A 23,783-nucleotide genomic window follows, 5' to 3' on the forward strand; every position below is an offset into this window, starting at 1 on the left:
GGGAACATTAAGGGGAATGCTGCTGTTCTGCCCTGCACTAGGAACACAGCAAGAGGCAGACTGCTGCTGTGGAGAGTGGCGGGTGGATGGGGGAGGAACTGCTGTGCTGCTTTGACATTCTTCAGCATGGAGAGCTCACAGAGCGGCTCAGGACATGGCTCCTAGCAGCTGAGGAGGATGTGAGGGAACTCAGATGGAACCACAGAACCATAGACAGGCAAGCAGAGCGGGCTGCTTCTGCCAGGAAGAGGGGCGGAGGGAGACTGCTGTACTAAGCAGAGCCGGGGGCTGATATGGGGAGGGGTGTCCTCCTCCCCCTGCCTCAGGATAGGTCAGTCAGCCTGCTGTCTGCTCCCTATGCCCCCCACGCCCTACTCTCCCCCCCCTCAAACATTTCAGTTGAAAAGTGGCTGACAATCTCCTAGGGTGCCCCTGGAACAATGGGATTGAGAAATCTGCATCATGTGATGCTGTACCTCCCCACGAGGCATTGCAAACCCTTCCCAAAGTACTCTGTGGCCAGCTACACGGTGGGATAACTACCCACAGTGCACTGCTCTCTGTGTCGATGCAAGAGCTGCTAGTGTGGACGCACTCTGCCAACATAAGGAGCGAGTGTGGAAATGCAACAGCAGTTTAATTAAAGTGCTTTAATTAAAGTGGCATAACTTTTGCCGACAAACTCTTTGTGGAGTAGACAAAGCCTTATATTCAGGAGGCAGAAGCAGCTGTAGTCCCATTTTATCCCTTCCTGCTCCTTCCCCGTTAGTTAACTAGTATTAGCACTCCTATGTTGTCAACCTCCACCCTAACCTTCTATTTCCTGAAAAGGTGAGACATCATCACAGGCATTGAGAGGTAGTAAAAGCTAGTTGCATTGTGAACTTTCCCAGTAGTTACTTATTTGTATTATTCTATAAATATTTGTATGGGTACTTAAATTAATTTTTTGATGGAGTTGATGGTTTTGAGGAAAACACAGGTTTTCAGGAGAGGCTTCAGTAGTGGAATGCTGGTTGTTTGGTGCACAAGATCAAGGAAAATCTTTTCAGATATAAGGGGAGAAGGCACAAATGGGAGAATGAGTTGAAGGAAGCAGTCAAGTGGAGGCTTTGGCAAAATGAATCATGCAAGAAAGGATTTAGGAAGGTGTCTGATGAGATATAGGCAAGAGGGCAGTTTGCAGAGCCCTGAAAATCAAGAGCTTGTATATGGTGCAGAAGGCCAGGAGAAGTCACTGAAGGGATTGAATCAGTTTGACTCAGTGTCCTCCAACGTGAAGACAGACATTCGTCATATCTATGGCTGCTTATAAGAAGGATTAAGTAAGAAGTCTGGCTCAAGAAAAATTATGGGGATGAGGACAACAACTCAAGTAAAGATATCAGCACAATATAGTATTGTGCTCTATTTGTTCTGTTTGCCCAAACTAGGCTTTTAGGTTGCATATTAACTAGGACTAGGAAGAGTATTTTTTTTTGCAAGAATGCTTCTAAAAAGCAAACCTTGGAAGTTCCTTGGTGGAATACTTAAGATAAGGATTGCCTGTTGTGTGGCCCAGAGCCATAAAACACAGCTCCTGCAAGGTATCTGCAAGGTGAGGATAAAGCCAATCAACTGCAGATTTTTATTACTGGAGATCTCAAACAACAAACATGTTCCTGGTGATTAACAGAAGTAGAGTTATGTGCATTTATTTTTGATTACCTGAAGGCTAATGCAAAATAAATTCAGCCCTTCTGTCCTGGCAAGTCGTCAGCTGTGTTAGACTGTGTAAATCAGGGCCCCTGCAAAGAGGCCTTGAAGATGCACCATTTAAATCCTCAGGCTCAAGTAAAACTGAAGCGGTGCATGGCTCTCAGGAGAGGGGAGAATCCCTCCCAGAGTGCAACAGAGAAAGTCTTCATATTTCAGAATCCGCTGTAGATAGAACCTGTGGTCTAAGGAGAATCCATATCCACTCCAAGAAAGGATCTGCTCTGTTGGAGCTATAGCTGCCTCAGGGAGAAGGCTTAAAGGGGCCTAGATTGCATGGGATGGCAGACATAGTTTAAAAAAAAATAAGGGGGGGGGAGCAAAATTTGGAGATAAGTCGTGGGACAGAGGCAGGTTGGTTACTGGAGACAGGACATGTAAAACAGTAACATATTTGAAGCAAGCCCTCAGTTTTGGTACAAACTAGTGAAAGATCATCACTGGATAATAGCAGGCCTAGCATGTCTTTGAGACTTTAAGACTTATTCATGGGTTTGATAGGGAGAGTTTAGTAAACAGCAGATCATTCTGTGTTTAAGCACTGCTGATCAGATGAACTATCTTTTGCTACTGCTGCTTTCCACTAAAAGGTTCTTGCTAATAGCAAATTGGAAATAGACCTGGTTTTTGTTTCTCTATGCCCATTGCTAATGTTTTCTCGGAAGATGGGGAATTCTGCATCTCTGCTGATACCAGAAACACTGTGAGGGTCTAAAGCAACTTGCTTTTAGGATGGTTATTAATTATTATTAGTATTAATAATAATTTATTATTAAAATATTAATAATAAAGGGTAGCACCAGATCCCCTATAGTTGTTTGAAAAATCCCTTTCCATTTTAAAGTTCTACTTTTCTAAGTTCTGTAAAATTTGCACAGTTACTCAAGTTGCCTTGAAATTTGGTGTGCTTCATGTAGGTGTGGGGTACGGTTAGTGAATCAAATGTGGAGTCATTTGAGCAAGAGGTTCCTGAAATACAGCCGCCCCAAAATTAACAGCGTTTCTAAAGGTTTGCATATTCTGGCAATGTTTGATGTGTATCATCCCCCCCTGACCTAGAGATCAAACCAAGGCTCTGATCTCAGTACAAGGGTCTCAGTGACTTGAGGGTTAACCTCATAGAGTGCATGGCACCCACTAGCCCTTTGGGTGAACAAAATTTAGAAAATTATGAGCAAGAGTTTAGTTTTCCAGTCTGGTACTTGACCCTTACTCGAGAACCTAGCAGATCACACTGAGCATGTGTAGAGAGCCTAGCTAAGAGGATCTGTAAGTGGAATGCTTTATGGGACTCAAGAGCTTAGGTAGCTCAAGAGGCTAAGTCCTTGATCCTGAGCCCCCCTCACCCAGGGACAATTTGAGTTCCCTTTGGGCAGAAATCTGGAAAAGATCAGGAAGCATACTGCTAAAATCTGTCTCTGTGAGGTGTGGGATTTTTTTTTTTAAAGAAGGGAAATGCTTGCTGGCAGGGGAACGGCATTTTAGGGGGTGGAGAGAAGTAGGGGGTTGGGGCTGCACTGGACAGGGGGGATGGCAACACCCAGTGATATGAATGGAGCAGTTCACCCTTTTCAGAGTTATTGTTTCAGGCTGTATTCGTCTCCATTGTGCATTCTCTCTCAGATGAGAACATCTCATTTAGGTGAATGGGCCACATTAGCCCCCTGTGAGCCTGCTATGTTGCTGATGGATGTGTGCAGCCCCGCTCCTCCATTTTCCCTCTAATTTTGTACAATCTTGTAATGCAGTGCTAGCTCTGATTTAGCTGAGCTTAGGAAGCCCTTCCTGTTTAAAGGATGACTCTTCTAAGTGCTCTAAAATCCACATGTTTAAACTGATTGTTGTGAAATTTGTTATGCTTCAGGAGCGTGTAGGGTAGGGTGGGTTCCTTTGAGCAAGGAGTTCCCAAGGTACAGCCTCTGGGTAGTGGGGAATCAGCATTTTCATTACGTTCTCAGACTTTAGTGACTTTGAAGTTTGAAATCCACTTTGGGCAGAACTGAGAATGAGCTGTAAACATTTGAGAAAAATCTGCCCCGTCAAGGCTATTTTACATTTTATTTTATATTGGAGAAATGTAATCTGAGTACAGCCAATAAATAAGAAGGTGCTTACACTGTTTTTGAAAAGAAAATAAATGAGATAGGTGAATGCTCACTGGGAGGGAAGGGATGATTAGGGGTGCAAGAATAAGTGGGAATGAGGGAGAGGGGTTTGTGTCTGTAGTGAGGGATGGAGTATTATAGTATTGGGGAGAAGGAAGAGGGCTTGGGGCTCAAGGAAGGAGGATGGGGGATTAGGAGGAGTGGGAGGGTCTCGAGATAGCAGATGAAGTTATGGGTTCTGCTCCTCAGTGTATGTGCTGGGATCTGGGGGAGTCTACCCCACAGCAGGGCTCTGAGGCCTCGACCTGTCTGCTGAGTGTGCTGGAATCTGGGAGATCCTGCTCCTCTTGCGGGGTTTGAGGCCCTCTCCTTCCGCATCCATATAAACTGGGATCTGCAGGGATGGGAGCTGTGCCTTTTCACTTTAATGGACAGGCGTTACCTACACTTTTCCTACATTCCCCCAAAGAATACCACACTCATAAAATTTAACGAGCACTTCATAACCTTTTGCACCCCTTTATACTTGCACACAGGATACCACTTTAACCTATGCTTTCCCCTAGCTACCATTAAATCCACAGGCCGCTCTCCTATCCCATCTCATTACTGACAATATCAATAGTAAAAAGACCACAGTTCTTGTGCTACTGACACAACCTACAAAATTCTGTAGTGAAATGGTGCAGTCTGGAACCGCAAAGTACATATTCATCTCTTTCCTTTCATCACTCTTGGAGGTGGTTGGGGGGATGACTCAGACCCAAATCTACTCATTTCACAATCACAGCTCTGATTAATTCCCTGATCTCCTCATATCACAAACCTCTGACAACTTGTCCCACTTACTGGCTCCACCATTCAGTACAGCTACACCTAAAACACTGAAAGCAACTAGAATGCTTGCAGATAATTCTCAGTGGCTCATGCCAGCTCCAGGAAGGCAGAGTTAAGGTTGTGTGGCCTTCCTTGTTTTTAGAAGTTTGAGTTTTGCAAAACTTAGCATTCTGTAGGGGCATGAGCTATCACTGGGCAACAGTAACTCTGTGTTAATGAACATTTTTGCCATTGAATTTGAAAATAAGTTGTGACATGTGTAGCAATGTTTTAATAACAAACTACCCAGTGTATTAATTGTCTTAAATGAAAAGTTTGCTTCTTATACCTTTATTTCAGAAACAATACTTAAATGAACTGGCCTAGGGGTATGTGTTCCACTCCCCAGCCCTTCTAATGTAGAAAATTAGAATTTCCTTAAATGGAAGGGGTCTGTATTTTAGGAGGAAGGGGACTTGAGTTCAATCTCAGCTGTTCCAAATGATTGTGGTGAGCAGCTCAGGAACTACCGTAAAGAGTTATGTAGCTACAGATTTGTTACAATAATGGAATATATTAAAGCAAATAAACTTCACATGGCAGATTTTAGTCATGCCAGTTAACACTTTACTGAAGGGTACTCAGATTCTTCGGTGATTATGGCCGTATAAGAGCCTCTAATGAGTAGAAATAATAACACCTAGCTGTTATATAGTGATTTCATCAGTAAGGAGATAAGAGCCATAATCGCCATTTTACAGTTGGGGAAACTAAGTGACAGGAAGGTGAAATGACTTGCCCAAGGCCACCCAATAGACCGGAGACAGAGCTGGGAATAGAACTCTGGTCGTAAGGCTCTCATCACTAGGAGGCACTGTCTCCCCGAGCATCCTTTTCCTTTAAAATGTTGTGTTGTAGTTAGAGCAGAGGTCTGGGAGATGCCACTCCAATGTTCTACTTCCAGCTTTTCCACTGGCTCCCTGTATACCCTTGGGAAGTGACTTTTCCTTTCTATAGGTTTTTCCATCAGTAAAATGTGTCTCTGACAAAATGATGCTTGCTTACCTGACAAAAGAACTGAAAGGCTTTGTGAATGGATGAACATTTATACCTCTTTTTGAGCGCACTGGTCAAACAGCATTATGTAAGTGCAAAACATATCAGTGCTTGATTATTAGAGGCTAGTAGATGGCCCCAACTTTTATCTGCTCTCATCTTACTTTTCCTGTTGCTCTTGATTATTGCTGACTACTATCCTTCTGCCTGCTGAAAGGGTGAGATGAGCAGCTGCTTCCTAACCCATTGAGATTCCTGGCATGGGATGGAGGGCCGGGGGAGGTGTCTAAGGGTGGAAGGAGAGAGGTGCATCATAAAATTGGATTATTTTCTCCTTTTGTAAAGTATCAAGGCCACCTAAGATGCACTGTAATGTAACTTCTTTATTTTTCACTGAACAAATTTAATACTGCTACAGTATATCTCCATCTAACCCTGATATAAAGAGCAGAGAAATGCAAACATTGAGCATAATATTCAGGGGGAGGAGAGTGTGGCGGGGGAAGAGGGGCAGTAAGCATACGGAAAACATAATACTGAAGAATTCACTGGGGCTGTTCAGTTTCACGTAACCCATCCTCAGCTATGGATAAAAATAAAGTTGAAGTTAGATATGATACAGCATAAAATATTCATGTTATTTATTGGTGCTGAAGGCTACTGCTGATTTACTTTGGATTTGTGGTAAAGCGTAACAATGCTACAGTACTCAATCCAAATAACCCTAGCAGGTTGCTGCATTTGGTTTCCATTATTATGGAATAATAAATGGAAAGCCTTTATTATCATTAAAAAGAAAAGGAGTACTTGTGGCACCTTAGCGACTAACAGATTTATTTGAGCATAAGCTTTCGTGAGCTACAGCTCACTTCATCGGATGCATTCATCCGATGAAGTGAGCTGTAGCTCACAAAAGCTTATGCTCAGATAAATTTGTGGCACCTTAGAGACTAACAAGTACTCCTTTTCTTTTTGCGAATACAGACTAACACGGCTGCTACTCGGAAACCTTTATGATCATTGTTGTTATTTTAAAGAAGACAAGCTAAGCTCTGGCAGAAGAGATTGTTGTATCTTCAGAAGTTTTCCCTCTCCAGTTTGGTGCTACGAGCATGAGAATTTCACCCTGACAGAAAGGAATGTCCCCATTCAAGTCAATGGGAATTTGTTAATGAATAAAGCAGGGTTCGACCCTCCGTGTGTACTTTATTCATCAGTAGTTGAAGGATTTTTCTGTACGCTAGAACATGCTTCTGTCCTTTAAGCCGGACAAATAGATTTAGTAAACCAATGGACATACATGACTTGTTCCTTTCTGTCAGGATCTAGTTCCTTTGCCCCTACACTCTTGAGAGGGAAAGCTTTAGAAAATATCGCGCCCTGGCCAGTATCTGTGATTTCTGTTGTTCACTAAAGTAAAATGACATATACAGTGAAGTTTTAACTTACCCTGCAAGACATTGCATGGTATCCAGCAAGGACAGCAAAGGTGTTGTGCTTCAGCAAAAGTGCCAGTTTAGGGTAAACATGGGTGAAAGTAAGGTGAAGAACTGGGAGCCAGATTGTGCTCTGAGTCTCCTCACTCTGTGCTTTAGAGTTAGCGGGTTTCTTCTGGATTTACACGGGGTAGTTTCAAGCAGATATTTTGCTTAGATGCAGAGTGTTTCAAGACTCTTGTCAGTCCACTGCCTTACTTATAGAACAGAGTAAAATGGGGAAGAGTGTGGACAGGTAATGGTCAAATCTGAGGAGACATGGACTTAAATAGGATCTTTAACATACAAACAACACTCTGAACCTGCGTTTGTGTGTGTGTGTGTGTGTGTGTGTGTACTGCACCTACCACAAAAGCTATGAAAGTGATCAGAGCCTCTGGGAGATGCTGCACTACAAACAATAGTAGTGATAAATGGTTTCTTATGCATATCCAGTGATTTAGTTTTGCCAGCTAATATTCAATAAAATACCAATCTGTTTCTCAAATTGGCATTTGACTCTGCCTGGGCTTCTTCCTGTGTAGTGGCCATATAGAGAACACTCATTTCATTGCCCTATATTTCAGGGCTGAATTTAGAGATGCTTTTATCAAATTTGTCTCATTCAAAGGTAAGTTACGTGATCTGATCACTCCAGGGGCCTACAGATATGTAAGTAAATCTGTGCAAGGATCCAGGAACTACAACTCAGGTCTTCTGAGCCTGATAAAGCTGATATTCCTACAGAGTCACAGCCAAGGAGCAGTGCAGGATGGCTGGGTGTTAGAAGACTGGAATGCCGTCTTTTGAGCATAGGTCCTGGAACTAGGGGTGCTGCACTCCCTGGCTTGAAGTGGTTTCCATCATATACAGGGTTTACAGTTTGGTTCAATGTCTCTCAACACCCCCACTATACAAAAGGTTCCAGCACCCCTGCCTGTGAGCATTTTCCACATTTTAATGACCTTCATTGTGCTCACTCAGCACAAAGACTCCAGCAAGGACAAAGGCCAGCTGCCTTGTACATTCTGGACCATATCACCTCAGACCTAGGCCCACAGTTTGTCTCACACTTTTGGTGTGAAGCACTCTGACTAATGGATGTTTGCACTTTTACCTGCTCCATGTATCATCCCCAGACAGGTGGGCAGATGAAGAGGACTACCAAGTATTAGAGTGATACCTAAAGTGCTTTGTCAACGACCATCAAGACAACTGGTTCTTCCTTCTTCCTTATGCTGAGTTATCATACAACAACGCCAACTACTCCTCCATGGGGTAGAGTCCCTTCATTGCCAGTTATGGGTTTCACCCTTCCTTCCACCTGGCCTTGCCAGCAGCCTCTCCAAACCCAACAGCTGCTCACTGGATCCAACAAATTCACCATATCCATGAGGAGATTAAAGATAACCTCAAAGATGTGACAAGGAACTACAAGTGGTACTCAGATCATCAATGCCAGGAAGGCCCAGCTGTCATGATGGATCAAAAGGTCTGGCTTGCAGCAAGACACCTCTGCATGCACAGGCTATCCTGCAAGCTAGGGTCCTCAGACCCTTCCGGATTTGTCAGCAAAAACCCCATCATCTTCAAATTGCAGCTCCCTTGATCACTTAAGGTACATCTAGTTTTTCATGTATCCCTTCTGAAGACTTACACAGAGGACCCCTTTCCTGATCAGTCCCAACAACCACCTCTGCCAGTCCAGATCCAGGGGCATGAAAAATATGTAGTCCATGCTATCCTTGACTTTAACTGCAGAGTGGGATACTGTACTACCTAACCAATCGGGAGGGCTATGGTCACGGAGAACATAAAGAAGGGCTATACTGGGTCAGACCAAAGGTCCATCCAGCCCAGTATCCTGTCTACCAACAGTGGCCAATGCCAGGTGCCCCAGAGGGAGTGAATCTGACAGGTAATGATCAAGTGATCTCTCTCCTGCCATCCATCTCCACCCTCTGACAAACAGAGGCTAGGGACACCATTCCTTGCCCATCCTGGCTAATAGCCATTAATGGACTTAATCTCCATGAATTTATCCAGTTGTCTTTTAAATCCTGTTATAGTCCTAGCCTTCACAACCTCCTCAGGCAAGGAGTTCCACAGGTTGACTGTGTTCTGAGTGAAGAAGAACTTCCTTTTATTTGTTTTAAGCCTGCTACCCATTAATTTCCTTTGGTGGCCCCTAGTTCTTATATTATGGGAACAGGTAAATAACTTTTCCTTATTCACTTTTTCCACACCACTCATGATTTTATATCCCTCTATCATATCCCTCCTTAGTCTCCCCTTTTCCAAGCTGAAAAGTCGTAGCCTCTTTAATCTCTCCTCATATGGGACCCGTTCCAAACCCCTAGTCATTTTAGTTGCCCTTTTCTGAACCTTTCCTAATGCCAGTATATCTTTTTTGAGATGAGAGGACCACATCTATATGCAGTATTCAGAATGTACCATGGATTTATATAAGGGCAAAAAGATATTCTCCATCTTATTCTCGATCCCCTTTTTAATGATTCCTAACATCCCGTTAGCTTTTTTGACTGCCACTGCACACTGCGTGGATGTCTTCAGAGAACTATCCACGATGACTCCAAGATCTTTCTCCTGATTAGTTGTAGCTAAATTAGCCCCCATCATATTGTACGTATAGTTGGGTTTATTTTTTCCAATGTGCATAACTTTACATTTAACCACATTAAATTTCATTTGCCATTTTGTTGCCCAATCGCTTAGTTTTGTGAGATCTTTTTGAAGTTCTTAACAGTCTGCTTTGGTCTTAACTATTTTGAGCAGTTTAGTATCATCTGCAAATCACCGCACTGTTTACTCCTTTCTCCAGATCATTTATGAATAAGTTGAATAGGGTTGGTCCTAGGACTGACCCTTGGGGAACACCACTAGTTACCCCTCTCCATTCTGAAAATTTACCATTTATTCTTACCCTTTGTTCCATGTCTTTTAACCAGTGAAGAATGCTCCTTGGAACCTGCTGCCCATGTCCATGACCCTGACTTGGAAAAAGGTTTCATCAATATCACTTAGATAAACCAGGTCTGTAACCTATCCGGAGGAAGGGTGCCTCTGAAGTGGTGGTGGGTGATGTAAGGAACCAGAGATTAGAACCTGGGACAGCTGATGTTCGCACAGTGCCACCAGGAGGCCAATCCTTGCTCATCACTACTGTCTCTGACATGGACCCCAGCACAGCTGTGACCGCTAGGCCAGACCACTTATGCCCTGGTCCCTTACAACCTACCAGACCCAAATTCCTATCACTCTCCATCTGCTTCCATGAGCAAGACAATAACTTCTTTGCGGGAGGGCGGGAGGATAATTTTATTAGCTAATAATTTACCAAAAAAATCCCAAAACCATAATACATTCCTGACCAAATCTTCCCATGTGTAGCAAGTAGATTTAACTGTATCTTTATAAATAAATATATAAATGTTGTGGGCATAAGAGGAATTTCATTGTATTATACAAATATTTCTGTCTATAATGATACAATGCTTAGTATACTAAGTTTCTTACATGTTCATGCCTCTGTAGTATTTGACACTGCTCATAATATGGATTATGTAATGTTACACTATTCCTTCACAGTATAAATTAATAAGCATACAGTGTTGCCAACTCTTGAGGCTTTATCACAAATCTCCTGATATTTGGTGATTTCTTTAAAGTCCTAGCTCTTGGATACATGTGATTATGTGAGAATCTCAGTTTACGTAGAAAAAAAAAATAAAAGGAATTTTCTAGTTCTGATGGTTGGAGAGAAAAGCATAAACTTGAGCCCTAAAAGCCAAAAGCAAAGCACAGCTAAATACAACCCAAAACAATTAAAAAACAACAACCCCCTCCTCCCCACCTCATCATTTTAAGACAATGATGTCATGATTTTTGAGGCCTGAACTGTGATTTTTTGAATTCTTGGGTGTGTAGTTCCTCAGAATGAACCTTTCAACTAATTTGCTTCTTCAGTACTTCTCTCTAGTTTTTACTGTTAGATAATGAACTATTAGGAGAGTGCCAGGCCCCTTAAGGCCCCTGTTGGGAGGCCTCAGGGTTCTACAACATCCTGTCCCAAGCAAGGAGCTGTGAAGGTGGGTCCTCCAGGGCACTACCATCATTCTATCACCCCCTGAAGAATCACAATTAGCATTTACAGGCTTGGTGGCCTGCAGAGTTTCCTCAGGCAGCAGATGTGAACAGTGGAACTATGTTGAACCAAAGTGCTAAAAGCATTACCTGATAGTAATTCAATTATAATCGACATTACTGGGCAGGAATTCTCACTTTGTATTATCCCCTTTCCCCTTTGCTCCACCAGTGTCCCCAGCCTTATTTACTTGTTTGACAGCTTCATGCACAATCATCTCTGTACCTTCTTCCACACGGGCCTCTATGCTTGGTGTCACCTCCCTGACCTCATCCACATGACTTTTACCCTGTCCATCTTTAAGTCCCTCTTAAAAACCCATTTCTGTCATGCTGCTTATTGTGAAACAAGGAGACCTATATAGATTGCCCATGGCTGTTCCCCTTACCCTGATATCGGCCAGCTTGTCTGTCTGCTCAGACTGTGAGCTCTGAGCCATCCTTCTTGAATGTTTGGAAAGCAATGAGCTTTGTACCCTGCTGTAAATAAACAAACAATGGGTCCAAAGTGGCAAAACATTGCCATCCTTAATGTCTGTTGAAGTTAGTGCCCATTGAAGTAAGTGGGAGTTAAGGGTGCTCAACACAGAATTGGGCTCAAAATGAAGGTAGTAATAATTGGTAAAACTAACACTATAATTATGACAGTCAACACTTGTTCAAACTCAGCTTAATTTGGTGGAAAAGTGTTTTCTGTTTTATATAGAATTATGCCACCCTCATCACTGTAGCATCAGAGCACCCTCCCAGCAGTTGAAGCAACATCGCTGACATCTGTCACATGTGGTTTGTTCTCTCTCTGATCCTCTCCCCATGAGAAGAATCATGTTTGTAGTGTAGAGTGTTTTGGGAGGGTCTCTTGCTGCTGTTGTGTGTTTTTTAGTTTTGTTTTAATATGTACCCACAGCTCCGCGTTTGTTAGAGAAGGCAGATCAAAGAAGTGTGCCTTGCACTTGGAGAGGAAGGTGGTGAGATTTGTGACAGTCCTTAATTCTTGTGGAATTTTATTCAACAATCTGGGAAAAGCATCTAAGAAAGTTCTATATCCTGAAAGGTCCCAGAGCCTGGGCTCCAGCTCCAGCCAGAAAGTCTACACTACAATTAAACATTCCTGTATCCCAAGCCTTGCAAGGCCAGATGACTCGTGCCAGCTGCGGGTGTTTAATTGCTCCCTAGACAAACCCTATCTGGCTTGAAATAAGGGCTGAAGCCTTGAACTTGATTCAATATTCAGTAGAAAGCCACTGTAGAGAGTTTCAGAGTAACAGCTGTGTTAGTCTGTATTCGCAAAAAGAAAAGGAGTACTTGTGGCACCTTAGAGACTAACCAATTTATTTGAGCATGAGCTTTCGTGAGCTACAGCTCACTTCATCGGCCCGATGAAGTGAGCTGTAGCTCACGAAAGCTCATGCTCAAATAAATTGGTTAGTCTCTAAGGTGCTACAAGTACTCCTTTTCTTCTTACTGTAGAGAGTGGAGGATATGCAGCAGCAGCATGCTATACTGTTTTTTATCTTTGGTGTGTTTTGGATCCAAGCACTTTCCAAAAATTGAAAATGGATGGTCCATGCTGCAAGCTAGAGGTTGGAAAGGTAATGTACATAAGCATTTTCTGCCCTGTAGTCTAGTCTAAACGCAATGTGTTTGCTGGTTATGACAGAAGTCAATCCTCTGACTGAACAGTTTGACCTTCAGCATGTCAGAACTGGTCTGTCATATTAGGAATACCTCATGATATCACTAAGGAATAAACTACTGGTCATGTCACATTAGACAGCTGTTGAGATTTCTAAAAGCTTCAGCTCCAAAATATAGAGCTGGATTCATAAGCCATGATGAAAAGGATTTGCTGATACAGATGTATTAGTTTTACACAAATCACACTGACCTTTGTTACATTTGCTGGGCTCACTATCACTGTCTCACAATGAAGAATCCATTAGGGTAGTGGGTTGCCTGAGCTTTGAGCCCTTCATTCGACAGGGTTTTGTTTGTGGCAGCTGCTGCCCAATGGAAATGCTGTAGGTCTCCTGTGCAGCAGAATACAATTGTGAGGGTCTAGGAGCAATTGCTCATCCTCAGAGGCCAAGACATATTATACACCATCTCTTTACCCAGAGCATGATATCACTCTATTTCCATAACAGAGCATTAGGGATTTCCTTCAACATTGCTCAAGGAATCTCTCAGGCATCCTAATGGCAGACAATTGTGAGCCATTCAGCTCAAGTAGAGGTGAAGATGTCAGTGATCTAGGAAAGTGCTTTTATGGTTTTGCCAAAGGAATTTTAAATTTTCCAAAGGTCTCTTCAAAGTGATTGAGAAACTAAATAGTTTAACTACGGGGAAGAATAAATATATGGATTATTAATTATTTCTTTTGTAATAACACTGAGAGATCCCACTCCATTGTGCTGGTCACTGTACAAACACTTATAAAAACAATGTCCCTGCTCCAAACTACTTACTTTGAATTTAATAAACTACATTGTTTATGACACATGTACTACCAATGCATGGCATGTGGATGACAAAGACTCCATTTTTATTGTTTTTAATAAGAGATTTTGAAATATGGCTCCTTCTAGATCCCTCAGCAGTGACAGGCCTGTTACTTTTTCTTGCTGACTTCCTGTTTTGAGAAGCAGATGAAATTGTTCCATTGGTGATTGGCAGGAAGCCTACTCCATTTACTGGCTGCAAGTCACTAGCACCTTGGCAAGAAGTGCTGAAAGGAAGATGAAGAGATTTGTACCCTCTGATTTCTGTCTGAGCAGGGACAAAGCAGTATGTGGGTTTGTCAGTGGATTAAAAAAAATAAGGGTAATATTTCCTGTTTCCCCACAGGTGTATTGTCACTGAAAATTAACAGTTCAGCTAGTGTGGATGACAAATAGCTATGCTCAAAGTGATTCAAACCCAGGTGGAACTCAACTGTAGAGATGTCATGTGGGCTTATGATATATAATATGCAAACCTTATGGCATTTTGACCCCCTAAATATCCAAGGTGAAATTCTACTGAAAGAATCTACTGAAAAAGATTTAGTGGCATTATAGCAGAAATGCAGTAATAGGCTCCTAATTCAGTAATAGAGTGTGAAATGCAAATTGCAGAAATGACATCTCACTTTACCCTCAGATGCCTGGATTGAAAACAGTTTGATTCCTCTGAAGTGAGTCCAAATGCTTTGTTTTTGGGGATGAAGCTGGTTGAAAACATTTAAACTTCTTTTGATTTCTTGGCAGAAAGCAATATTACTCATTCTGGGATGGCAAAACAAAGAGGCACTAACTAAGGGAACATCAGAATAGCATAATAATAGGAGACTTTTTGGCGGGCAAATATTGAACATAAAGAGTATCTGTTCAAATATTTTTTAAATGGGGGAAAAATTGAATGTCTGAAAGTAATTGATGTCCTTAGACTGATGGATCCAGGGTTTGTTGCCAAATGGTAACTTCCCACATGGGTCTGTGTGAACTAGTTGAATGCCCACCCCATTCTTGGCAGAGTGCATAGACCTGAATTGGAGTCCAAACTTATCTCCTTCTGGGTTCTGTTTTTATTTTATTATCTATAGCTGAAAACTAACTCCACAACATGAACCTAAGCTTCCTTTCCACCTGTAAAGTTTCTGTCAAGATTTCCCCAAAAGTTAGGTCGACGTAAGTTGCCTCATGTCTACTTAACTTTGTAGTGTAGAAAAGCCCTTAGTGGAACTCCTAAGTACCTAAGTTGCCGCTAGAAAATTTTACCTTTAGTCCATCTCTGCCTCAGTTCCCCAAAATGGGGGTAATAACACTGGCCTGCTTCTCAGAAATGTCTTCAGTATAAATGTGTTTGTCATAAATATAAAGGGAAGGGTAACCACCTTTCTGTATACAGAACTATAAAATCCCTCCTGGCCAGAGGCAAAACCTGTCAGAATGAAAGGCTTTGAATGTCATTAAGCAAAAGCTTGAACATTGGTTCAACGTTTCCTCCCCTGGGAGTGTAGTTTTAAACAGAGCAGAGATGACTGTTTCACCAGCTTCCTTTGTTTCTCCTAGCCCTGGCCTGCTCTGCTCTTGAGCCATTCAGGGTACATTAGCACCACAAATTAAGGTATAATTGTAACAGGGGGAGGCACATCTGCACTATTTTTAATCTAATTAGCATGTTTAACAATAATAGTGAAGACATGGTGGCATGGGTTTCAGTATGGGCAAGCAACCCAAGTACATACCCAGGGCTCACTCGGGTGCACATCTGCCCTACAGTTACACCTTCACCTGTGGTGTAGCTGTACCCTCACTTTCCAGCCTTTGCTGTTTTCCCCATTCATTGTCCTTTGTCACTGGCTGGTCAAGTTTTCTTTTTTGAAAACCATAAGTGCTTAAGTTTTAGGTGTAATTGCATAGGCATAAAATATCCTATTAAGATGCATTAAGTTGAACAACTTAAAAGCTTGGTGAATCTTTCTAATTAGGTTGACAAAAGGGACTCAGAATAGCTCTATTGTAGTGGTTGAGGCATCTTCTCTGGTTGGCTTTCCATTATAAAAGTATTTTTAAATGTATATCATTAACTTCAATTTTCTCCCAGTAGGTTCTTCTAAATCAGAAATCTAAATTATATAGCTTTACCAGAAGCTTTTCATCAATGTTACTACCTCTACTGTGGTTTACTGCCGCCAATTTCCCAAGGTGTGATTTGTAACAAGAAAAGAACCATTTAGATGATGATGATACAAATTAACCCTAGCACAAAATTACCTTTATTTAACCATATGCTAAAATACATGTTCTTTTGTAACATTTCTTCTGCATACTGCCTCAGCAAACTGAAGTGCCACTCCATCAAATGTTTTCATTCATTCACCCCAAGCTAGAATTCCACCAAAGCATTTAGGGCCCCATTTTCTTCATCAACCCCTAAAATGCAGCAACATTTTGGAAGGAACACATCCGTTATTTAACTGTGTGGTGCACAGCAATACTTCACAACCATTTAGGAGAGGAAGGAAAAAGGAATCCCGTAGCCCTCTGAAACTGCAGAGATGAGAAGTTATTTTAGTTGGATAGAAAGAAATTGCCCTAAGGGGAATTAGGGTCTTAACTTTAGTGTCTGAGCCAAAAACATTCACTGTTGGTGGATGGGGAACCCTGTCATTGGTTCTGTGATGACCATAAGTGACCAAAACCTCATTTTTACATCTCTTCTTAAAAGACAGCATCTCCAGCAACTCAGTGCCACCAAACGCTACTCTGTCACCCTGATTCAGCACAATCCCAATAGAAGAGTTCCACTTACAGGCAAGAATTGTCATGACTTATCCTTTAAGGTCCTTGTACAAGTACTGTCCAATCCTGACCCAGCTTAGTGTGTGAGATTTATACAGTATTACAGCCCAAATAAGTCTGGCTGCAAGCAATGAATACTCAATACTTGCTGATACTTTTCTCCCCCTTTCTTTGTTGTTGACTCCCTGGCTCAGCTAGTGTGGAGAGTTTTTCTGATGAAGTAGAATAAAAATATGGGAAAGGAAAGATTAAAAAAACAAAATGAAAACAATAAAAATAAGGGAGAGTTAATTAGGAAGAGGTTTATGGAAGATCTGCTCTTCCTTTGGTGCTGCCTGAACCTAACAGAAGCATATAGCTCCTTTTCATTAACTTGGTTCCCTGCCCTTCAGCTACTGTGTGCATTGAAAGTGGAAAAAAGGGTCTTGCCTTGATGTTATGTAACCTTGCAGACATTAATTTGAAACAAACAAAACACTTAAAGCAGCTCTCATTCATGGGATTTTACTGACTGTTACTAAATTGCTGAATATTTAATAGCTAAGCATGCTCCAGACCCCAAGGTCTGTCCCCCAAATGATAAGCCTTTTTATTAAATGAACTTTAATTACTTAATAATTAGACCTTCTATAGGGAAAGATGTGGATCCTGATAGGCTGCCAACCAGGCTGCAGGGCAAATCAGACCTGCATGTCATTTTCAGATTAGAATTAAAAAAGCAGGTCTGGGTGTAATGCTCTGAGACAGTGGGTGAAAGGCAGCTAGCCCAGTGCATTCAAAGCCATAGATGGCATGAACCTGAACTGTGAAGTGGTTTATTTTTATGGTTGTCTTAAAACTAGTATAACTATGCAAGGGAATCAACGCCAGACTAAAGCATTTGAACCAGATGTCAGTACTGTAATGAGGATTGTGTCTGGGGCAACTAATATTTAAAATACTTTAGGTGCTGGGAAAACATTGTGATAAATTGCTGACCATGTGATAAATGTTTTGACTGTCTCAGTATCTACTCATTAGTCCTCTCCCCGAACCAGCATACAACATTCCAGGCGTCTGAGCAGCTTCAAAAGAACTATCTTAATAATAATTTAAAAAAAAGCCTAATAATGTTGTTGAATTTCACCATAAAAACTGTACAGACTTGAGGCCTTTGCCAGGCAATATGTAGTCCTGGACCAGTGACAGCATTGGGGTGTGCTATAGTGGGATCCCGGAGACCTATAAACAGGAGCATTGTACATAACCACTGGAAAAGAGAAGGTCCCTGCTTTCCAGTGGAACAGCACATGCTTCTAGCCCTGCAAGGACCCAGGAGATCAGAATTTAAAACCGTGACATTTTATATATATACAAAAAGCCTATGGTAGGTTATTTTGAAACTTTTTTTTTATGGCTCTCTCTGTGTTCTGAATGCTTGGGCTGAGAATGAAGGTACCTGACCTTAGAAAAAATGAAAAGTCCCAATAATGTTTTAAAACTCTCTAAAACATGCCTAAAATGTCTTTTCTGTAACACAAGTGGTATATATAGAATGTATGGTGGTGTCGAGTGGTGGTGCTTTGGGCTGAGTGCATAACTAGTGACTTTGCCTCGCAAACGTAACATGGCCATCCAATCTGTGACTGATAAAATCCTTATACCACACTGCACCAATCTGTAGCCATCTACAGGGTAGAATTTCAAAAGCACCTATGTAGCTTAGGAGCACAAGTCCCATTGGGGGTCACAAAGTCGTGTGCTTTTAAATCACTTAGGCACTCTTGAAAATCCTAACTATAGTGTCTTTCTCCATCTTTTCCATGAGTTGTAACAATGTGTGTGTTATATACAGTAGAGCTGTCATAAATATAAAGGGAAGGGTAAACACCTTTAAATCCCTCCTGGCCAGAGGAAAAACCCTTTCACCTGTAAAGGGTTAAGAAGCTAGGATAACCTCTCTGGCATCTGACCAAAATGACCAATGAGGAGACAAGATACTTTCAAAACTGGAGGGTGGGGGAGAGACAAAGGTTCTCTCTGTCTGTGTGATGCTTTTGCTGGGATCAGAAAAGGAATGGAGTCTTAGAACTTAGTAAGTAATCTAGCTAGATATGCGTTAGATTCTGTTTTGTTTAAATGGCTGATAAAATAAGCTGTGCTGAATGAAATGTATATTCCTGTTTTTGTGTCTTTTTGTAACTTAAGGTTTTGCCTAGAGGGATTCTCTATGTTTTGAATCTGATTACCCTGTAAGGTATTTACCATCCTGATTTTACTTTTTCTTCAATTAAAATTCTTCTTTTAAGAACCTGATTTTTTTCATTGTTCTTAAGATCCAAGGGTTTGAGTCTGTATTCACCTATGCAAATTGGTGAGGATTTTTATCAAGCCTTTCCCAGGAAAGGCGGTGTCGAGCTTGGGAGGATTTTGTGGGGAAAGACGTTTCCAAGCGGGCTCTTTCCTGGTTATATATTTGTGAGACTCTTGGTGGTGGCAGCAATAAATTCCAAGGGCAAAAGGTAAAATAGTTTGTACCTTGGGGAAGTTTTAACCTAAGCTGGTAAAAATAAGCTTAGGGGGTTTTCATGCAGGTCCCCACATCTGTACCCTAGAGTTCAGAGTGGGGAAGGAACCTTGACAAGAGCCAAATTCACCACTGAAATAGGCATATCTCTCTCAGCCACCACCACCACCACTGTCCCCAGTACACCCTTGTTTAGAAGGACTTTTTCCACAGCAGGAGTGGAAAGTCTGCAGTCACTTGCACTGCTTTGCGTATGGGCTTGGAAGGAAGACCTCCGACCCTCCTCTCTCTCTAACCCCACCCCAAACTTCTGGGTCTGGATTCCCACACAGAACTCACAAAGGGGTTTGTGTGGTGTCTGGTGAAAGGTGCATGTGCCACAGGGGTTCCAGGTGAAGTGAAGCATGTTCCTCCTTTCCTACAATAAATGAATCTGTGACGTATGGAGGGTGATGGTTGTTTGTATTATGCCTAACATTCTTAAGGAGTTCTGGAGTCACTACTTAGGGTGGCCAGGTCGAAGTGAGAATCAGCCTTGGTCCTGCAGTTATTTTATTTATTTTATTTGCCTAAAATGGAGACTCTTGGGATTATTGCATGGACTCTTGAGGACAGCCAGCTGTTTGTGACAAAAGCCTTGGTCATATGCTATCTTGATGGACAGGTTTTGTTTGTTTGTTTTGCTCTCTTAAACTTTCATGAACCTTCTTTTCTGCTGACATGGATGTAGCAGTGGCTTTTAAAAGCTTTCTGTCTACACTCATGTTGCTTTTAACTTTTTAATTTTTTATTTAAAGCAAAGCTAAAATGGAAAGCGTTCAGTGCTTCTGCTTTTCTAGTTCATTTCAGCTTTGCTGTGTGTGAAAAGCTGTTTCATCCTGTGTCTGTGCCAACAGCTTAATTTGAAATATAGCATTTTTGATCTTTCTGTAGACTATGGAAGGGTGCAGCTGATGGCTGTTCACCTGTGGTGTGGAATTCCAAACTACCATGTAGAGTTTAGTTGTTCTTTCTCTTTTCAGAGCAAAGTACTCTTGAAATATGTATTAACTGTGATCATTATGATTACAAAGTACTAAACATGTTGGACAATATGCAGTATGACTTTTTTTAACATGCAGGAACCTTTTTCACAGGTTGCAGTTACTGTCATTAAAATTCATTATTGAGTTAAAGGATGCATGTGTTCCTCTCCTCCAACTCCATCCTTGACTATTTAGCTAAATGTGTGTATATTATATGTGTGTTTGTACAGCACCTAGAACAATGGGATCCTAGACCATGACTGGGGTTCCTAGGCACTATGGAAGTATAAATAATAATAATATATAGTTCTTGCTACCATAATATCTGATCAGCTTACAATCATTAATGGATTTCATCCTCACACCCCTGCCCTCCCTCTTCATGTGAAATATCTCAGGTGGTGAACTGAGACAATGGGTAGATTACGTGACTTGACCCCAATCACACAGGAAATGTGGATAAGACAGGAATTGAACCCAGGTTTCCTGAATCCAACTCTAACAATACATCTATTAGACCATACTAGTTTCTGCCCTACCCACTCAGTGAACTTTTGAGTGACTTCTTCCTGGTCAAAATGCCAGGGCCTTTATTTTCTTTCTCCTTGAACTCTTGGTGGCCTTGGACACCAGCGACCATTCCCCTACTTTTTGAAGTACTGTACTCTGTTGACTTTTGAGGCTCTTGCCTCTTACTGGTCATCTCCTACCCCTCCAATTTGCTTTCAAAATCTCTTTTGATGGGTTTTTTTCTTCACTCCCTCCTTTTGTCAATAGGCCTCTCCAAGAAGCTCTGTGCTTGTCCACCTGCTCTTCTCTCTCTACCTCCTATTTCTAAATAATCTTATCCATGAGGGTGGCTTCAAATAGCATCTTTATACTGATGGTTCACAGATCTAAATCTCTGCTAAAGACCTGTCTCCCTCTATCCAAACCCTAACTTCAGCCTGTTTCTCTGATGACATCTCGTCATCATTTGGCAACTGAGCATTCCCTCTCCCCTTCTCCCTCAGTTTTCTGTTGCCATTGATAACATCACCATAGAGGCCTATAATCTGGGCATTATCTTTGAATCACTCAGGCCAGGTCCAATTCTTGCAGCTTCTACCTACTTGACTTTTCACAGATCTGGCCTTTTAGTTTTGGTATCCCATGCTTGGAATAAGGCTGGTGTACTTGGGGTGGGTGGGAATAGTTTGATCATATCATTAAAGACAGTATCATGCTCATATGCATGAGGGGGCAGAATTAATGTTGCATTGGCAACCATAAATCTGCCATTTCCTAATGCCAGATTAGGCATTGGGTGGGGAGTGTTTTGGTTGGTAAACGTGCATTTTTGTAGGTAATTTCTTTTTAAGGAAAAGTTACAAACAATTTCTAGTATCTACCCCTGTAGTAACCCTGCCATCATACATCAGCAGAATTTGAACTCTGAGTCAGAGAGTGCTACCAATTCAGATATAGGACTAACTACATTAGTTGCTACCAAGAGACTGTGGTTGTCCCAGAAGGGGTGGAATGAGCTACTGGTGCCATGTGTCGGGTCTAGGGAGTGGGTTCACCTCTGATAGCTCCCATATGTTCCCAGTGCTGCTGCCACTATTGCTTTGAAAGATACTTAAATTGTTCATTTGCATTCCTTGGGGGAAGTGGTGATTTTTTTAACAGACTAGCTCAAAGCCTTGGGGCCTATTGAATTTTGAAGACCTGCTGCAAACAACAGCTGTGTTAGAACTTCTCCAAAAATAGGCTGCAAGAATCCTTCATAATGAAGAGTGGTAGGCAGCCTAAATATAGGCGTTGCTCCCTCCCCCCGCAATAACATGCACATATACGTCCCTTGTTTTAACACAACAAATAGTACCCTTTCAGAGGGTATGTCAGTCGTACAGTTTGATGTGCAGCATGGAAGAAAGATTCCATTAGGTGGAAAGTTGTGAAAAATAACAAAAGTTTCTTAACCCTACCTAATTTCAGTACATCGTTCTTTGAATTTCATCCTGTTCTGAATAGTTTGTATTGAATAACATGGTGTTTGTACTTTGATAAAAGTTATTCCTGAAGTTGTTTGTAAGCAACGGGTTGCTATTTGGTACTCTTCTTATGTCAATAAACACATCTATTATTTTCTTCTTTAAATTACACTCATTAGTGGCACACTGATAGTCATTCAGCAGCCACGGAAGCCTCAAAGTACTTGTCTGAACATCACTTATTCTTCAGATTGCATGATTAACCAAATCCAGATCAACATAGAAACAGCATGCAATTTATATTTTCAGTGACTATATAATTGCTTCTTTTCCTTGTGCTTGCAGGACCATTGAGGTTTCTTTCCCAGACAGAATCTGTCACAGCTTTTGCAGGAGACACAATTTTGTTAAAGTGTGAAGTAGTTGGAGAGCCTATGCCGATGGTACACTGGCAAAAAAACCTGGAAGACCTGATCCTGAGCCCGAGTGACACCCGAGTGGCTGTCTTGCCCTCTGGAGCTTTACAGATTAGCAGAATCCAAGCAGGAGACAATGGGATCTATAGATGCCTTGGAAAAAATCCTGCTAGTTCAAGAACTGGAAATGAAGCAGAAGTCAGAGTTTTGACCGGTAAGAACCATATGCTTTTACATTGTCCTTATATGCTGCCCCAATTATAGTGGCTCAAAAGCTTGTCTTTCACCAACTGAAGTGGTCCAATAAAAGATATTACCTCACCCACCTTGCCACTCCTAATGGGGGCAGTTAAGTTTTCTTTTCAGTTGCTTCTATAGGTTTCCAAGTTCTTTATGTTGAAGAGCCTGGAGACCTTTAGAAGCTTCTGGGTGTGAAGGTGAGTCACTGACCTTATGTAACTAGCCAAATTTCCATAGGCCACGGTTTGAGAGCTGATGCAATTTTAGTTAAAGGTTTATGTTCCTGTATCTATATCCATATTCATTCCTGTATCCAAATCTCACTCTATGTACCTTTTGGCCTGCCAGGTTTTCCATCACTCCAATATTCTTCCATCTAGCTCCAGCTTCTTTATTTCTAGAAATATTATCATGAATATAATTGAGCAGCAGAAGATTGCTCTGCAGGATGATTCTGTGCAGAAATGCCTTGCCTTCTAGTGCTGTGTGTCTATAGGCAAACACCAGTGAAGTTCTACAAAGACATTAACCATCATATTTTTTAGAATCTGCTGGGAAACGCCTTCCTGCTGGATGATCACAGGTATATGTGACTTCTAGTTAAGCCAAAGGGCACAGTGCAGGTCTCTTGGATTGCCAGAGTGAAATCCAGACCCCACTGAAGCCACTTGGAGTATTGCCACTGAGTTTGGCAGAGCCGGAATTTTACTTCTGAACTATTAGAATGGATCTGTCCATGCATGGATCTCTTATAGGGGCATGGCTCACAGAGTTCTGCTTATTCTCTGTTTTGGGGAGTGGTAGATGGCTCTGGAAACCATTGATTTGATGGGCAGAGCCAATGGGATTTGTAAAAAGAAAAGGAGGACTTGTGGCACCTTAGAGACTAACCAATTTATTTGAGCATAAGCTTTCTAAGGTGCCACAAGTACTCCTTTTCTTTTTGCAAATACAGACTAACATG

At 41.7% G+C, this 23,783-nt stretch overlaps 1 protein-coding gene across 1 annotated transcript in view; it reads left to right on the top strand.

Moving 5' to 3' along the window:
• Nucleotides 1-23,783, top strand: part of DCC (DCC netrin 1 receptor) — a 958,218-nt gene that overhangs the window by 403,910 nt on the left and 530,525 nt on the right. Inside the window, exon 3 of the mRNA XM_073343560.1 lies at nucleotides 22,509-22,793. Within this exon, the coding sequence (XP_073199661.1) occupies nucleotides 22,509-22,793 (285 nt within the window). The remainder of the gene's footprint in view (nucleotides 1-22,508; nucleotides 22,794-23,783) is intronic.

Source organism: Lepidochelys kempii, chromosome 5 (genome assembly GCF_965140265.1).
Source record: "Lepidochelys kempii isolate rLepKem1 chromosome 5, rLepKem1.hap2, whole genome shotgun sequence".
In the NCBI taxonomy this organism is placed as follows: Eukaryota; Metazoa; Chordata; order Testudines; family Cheloniidae; genus Lepidochelys; species Lepidochelys kempii.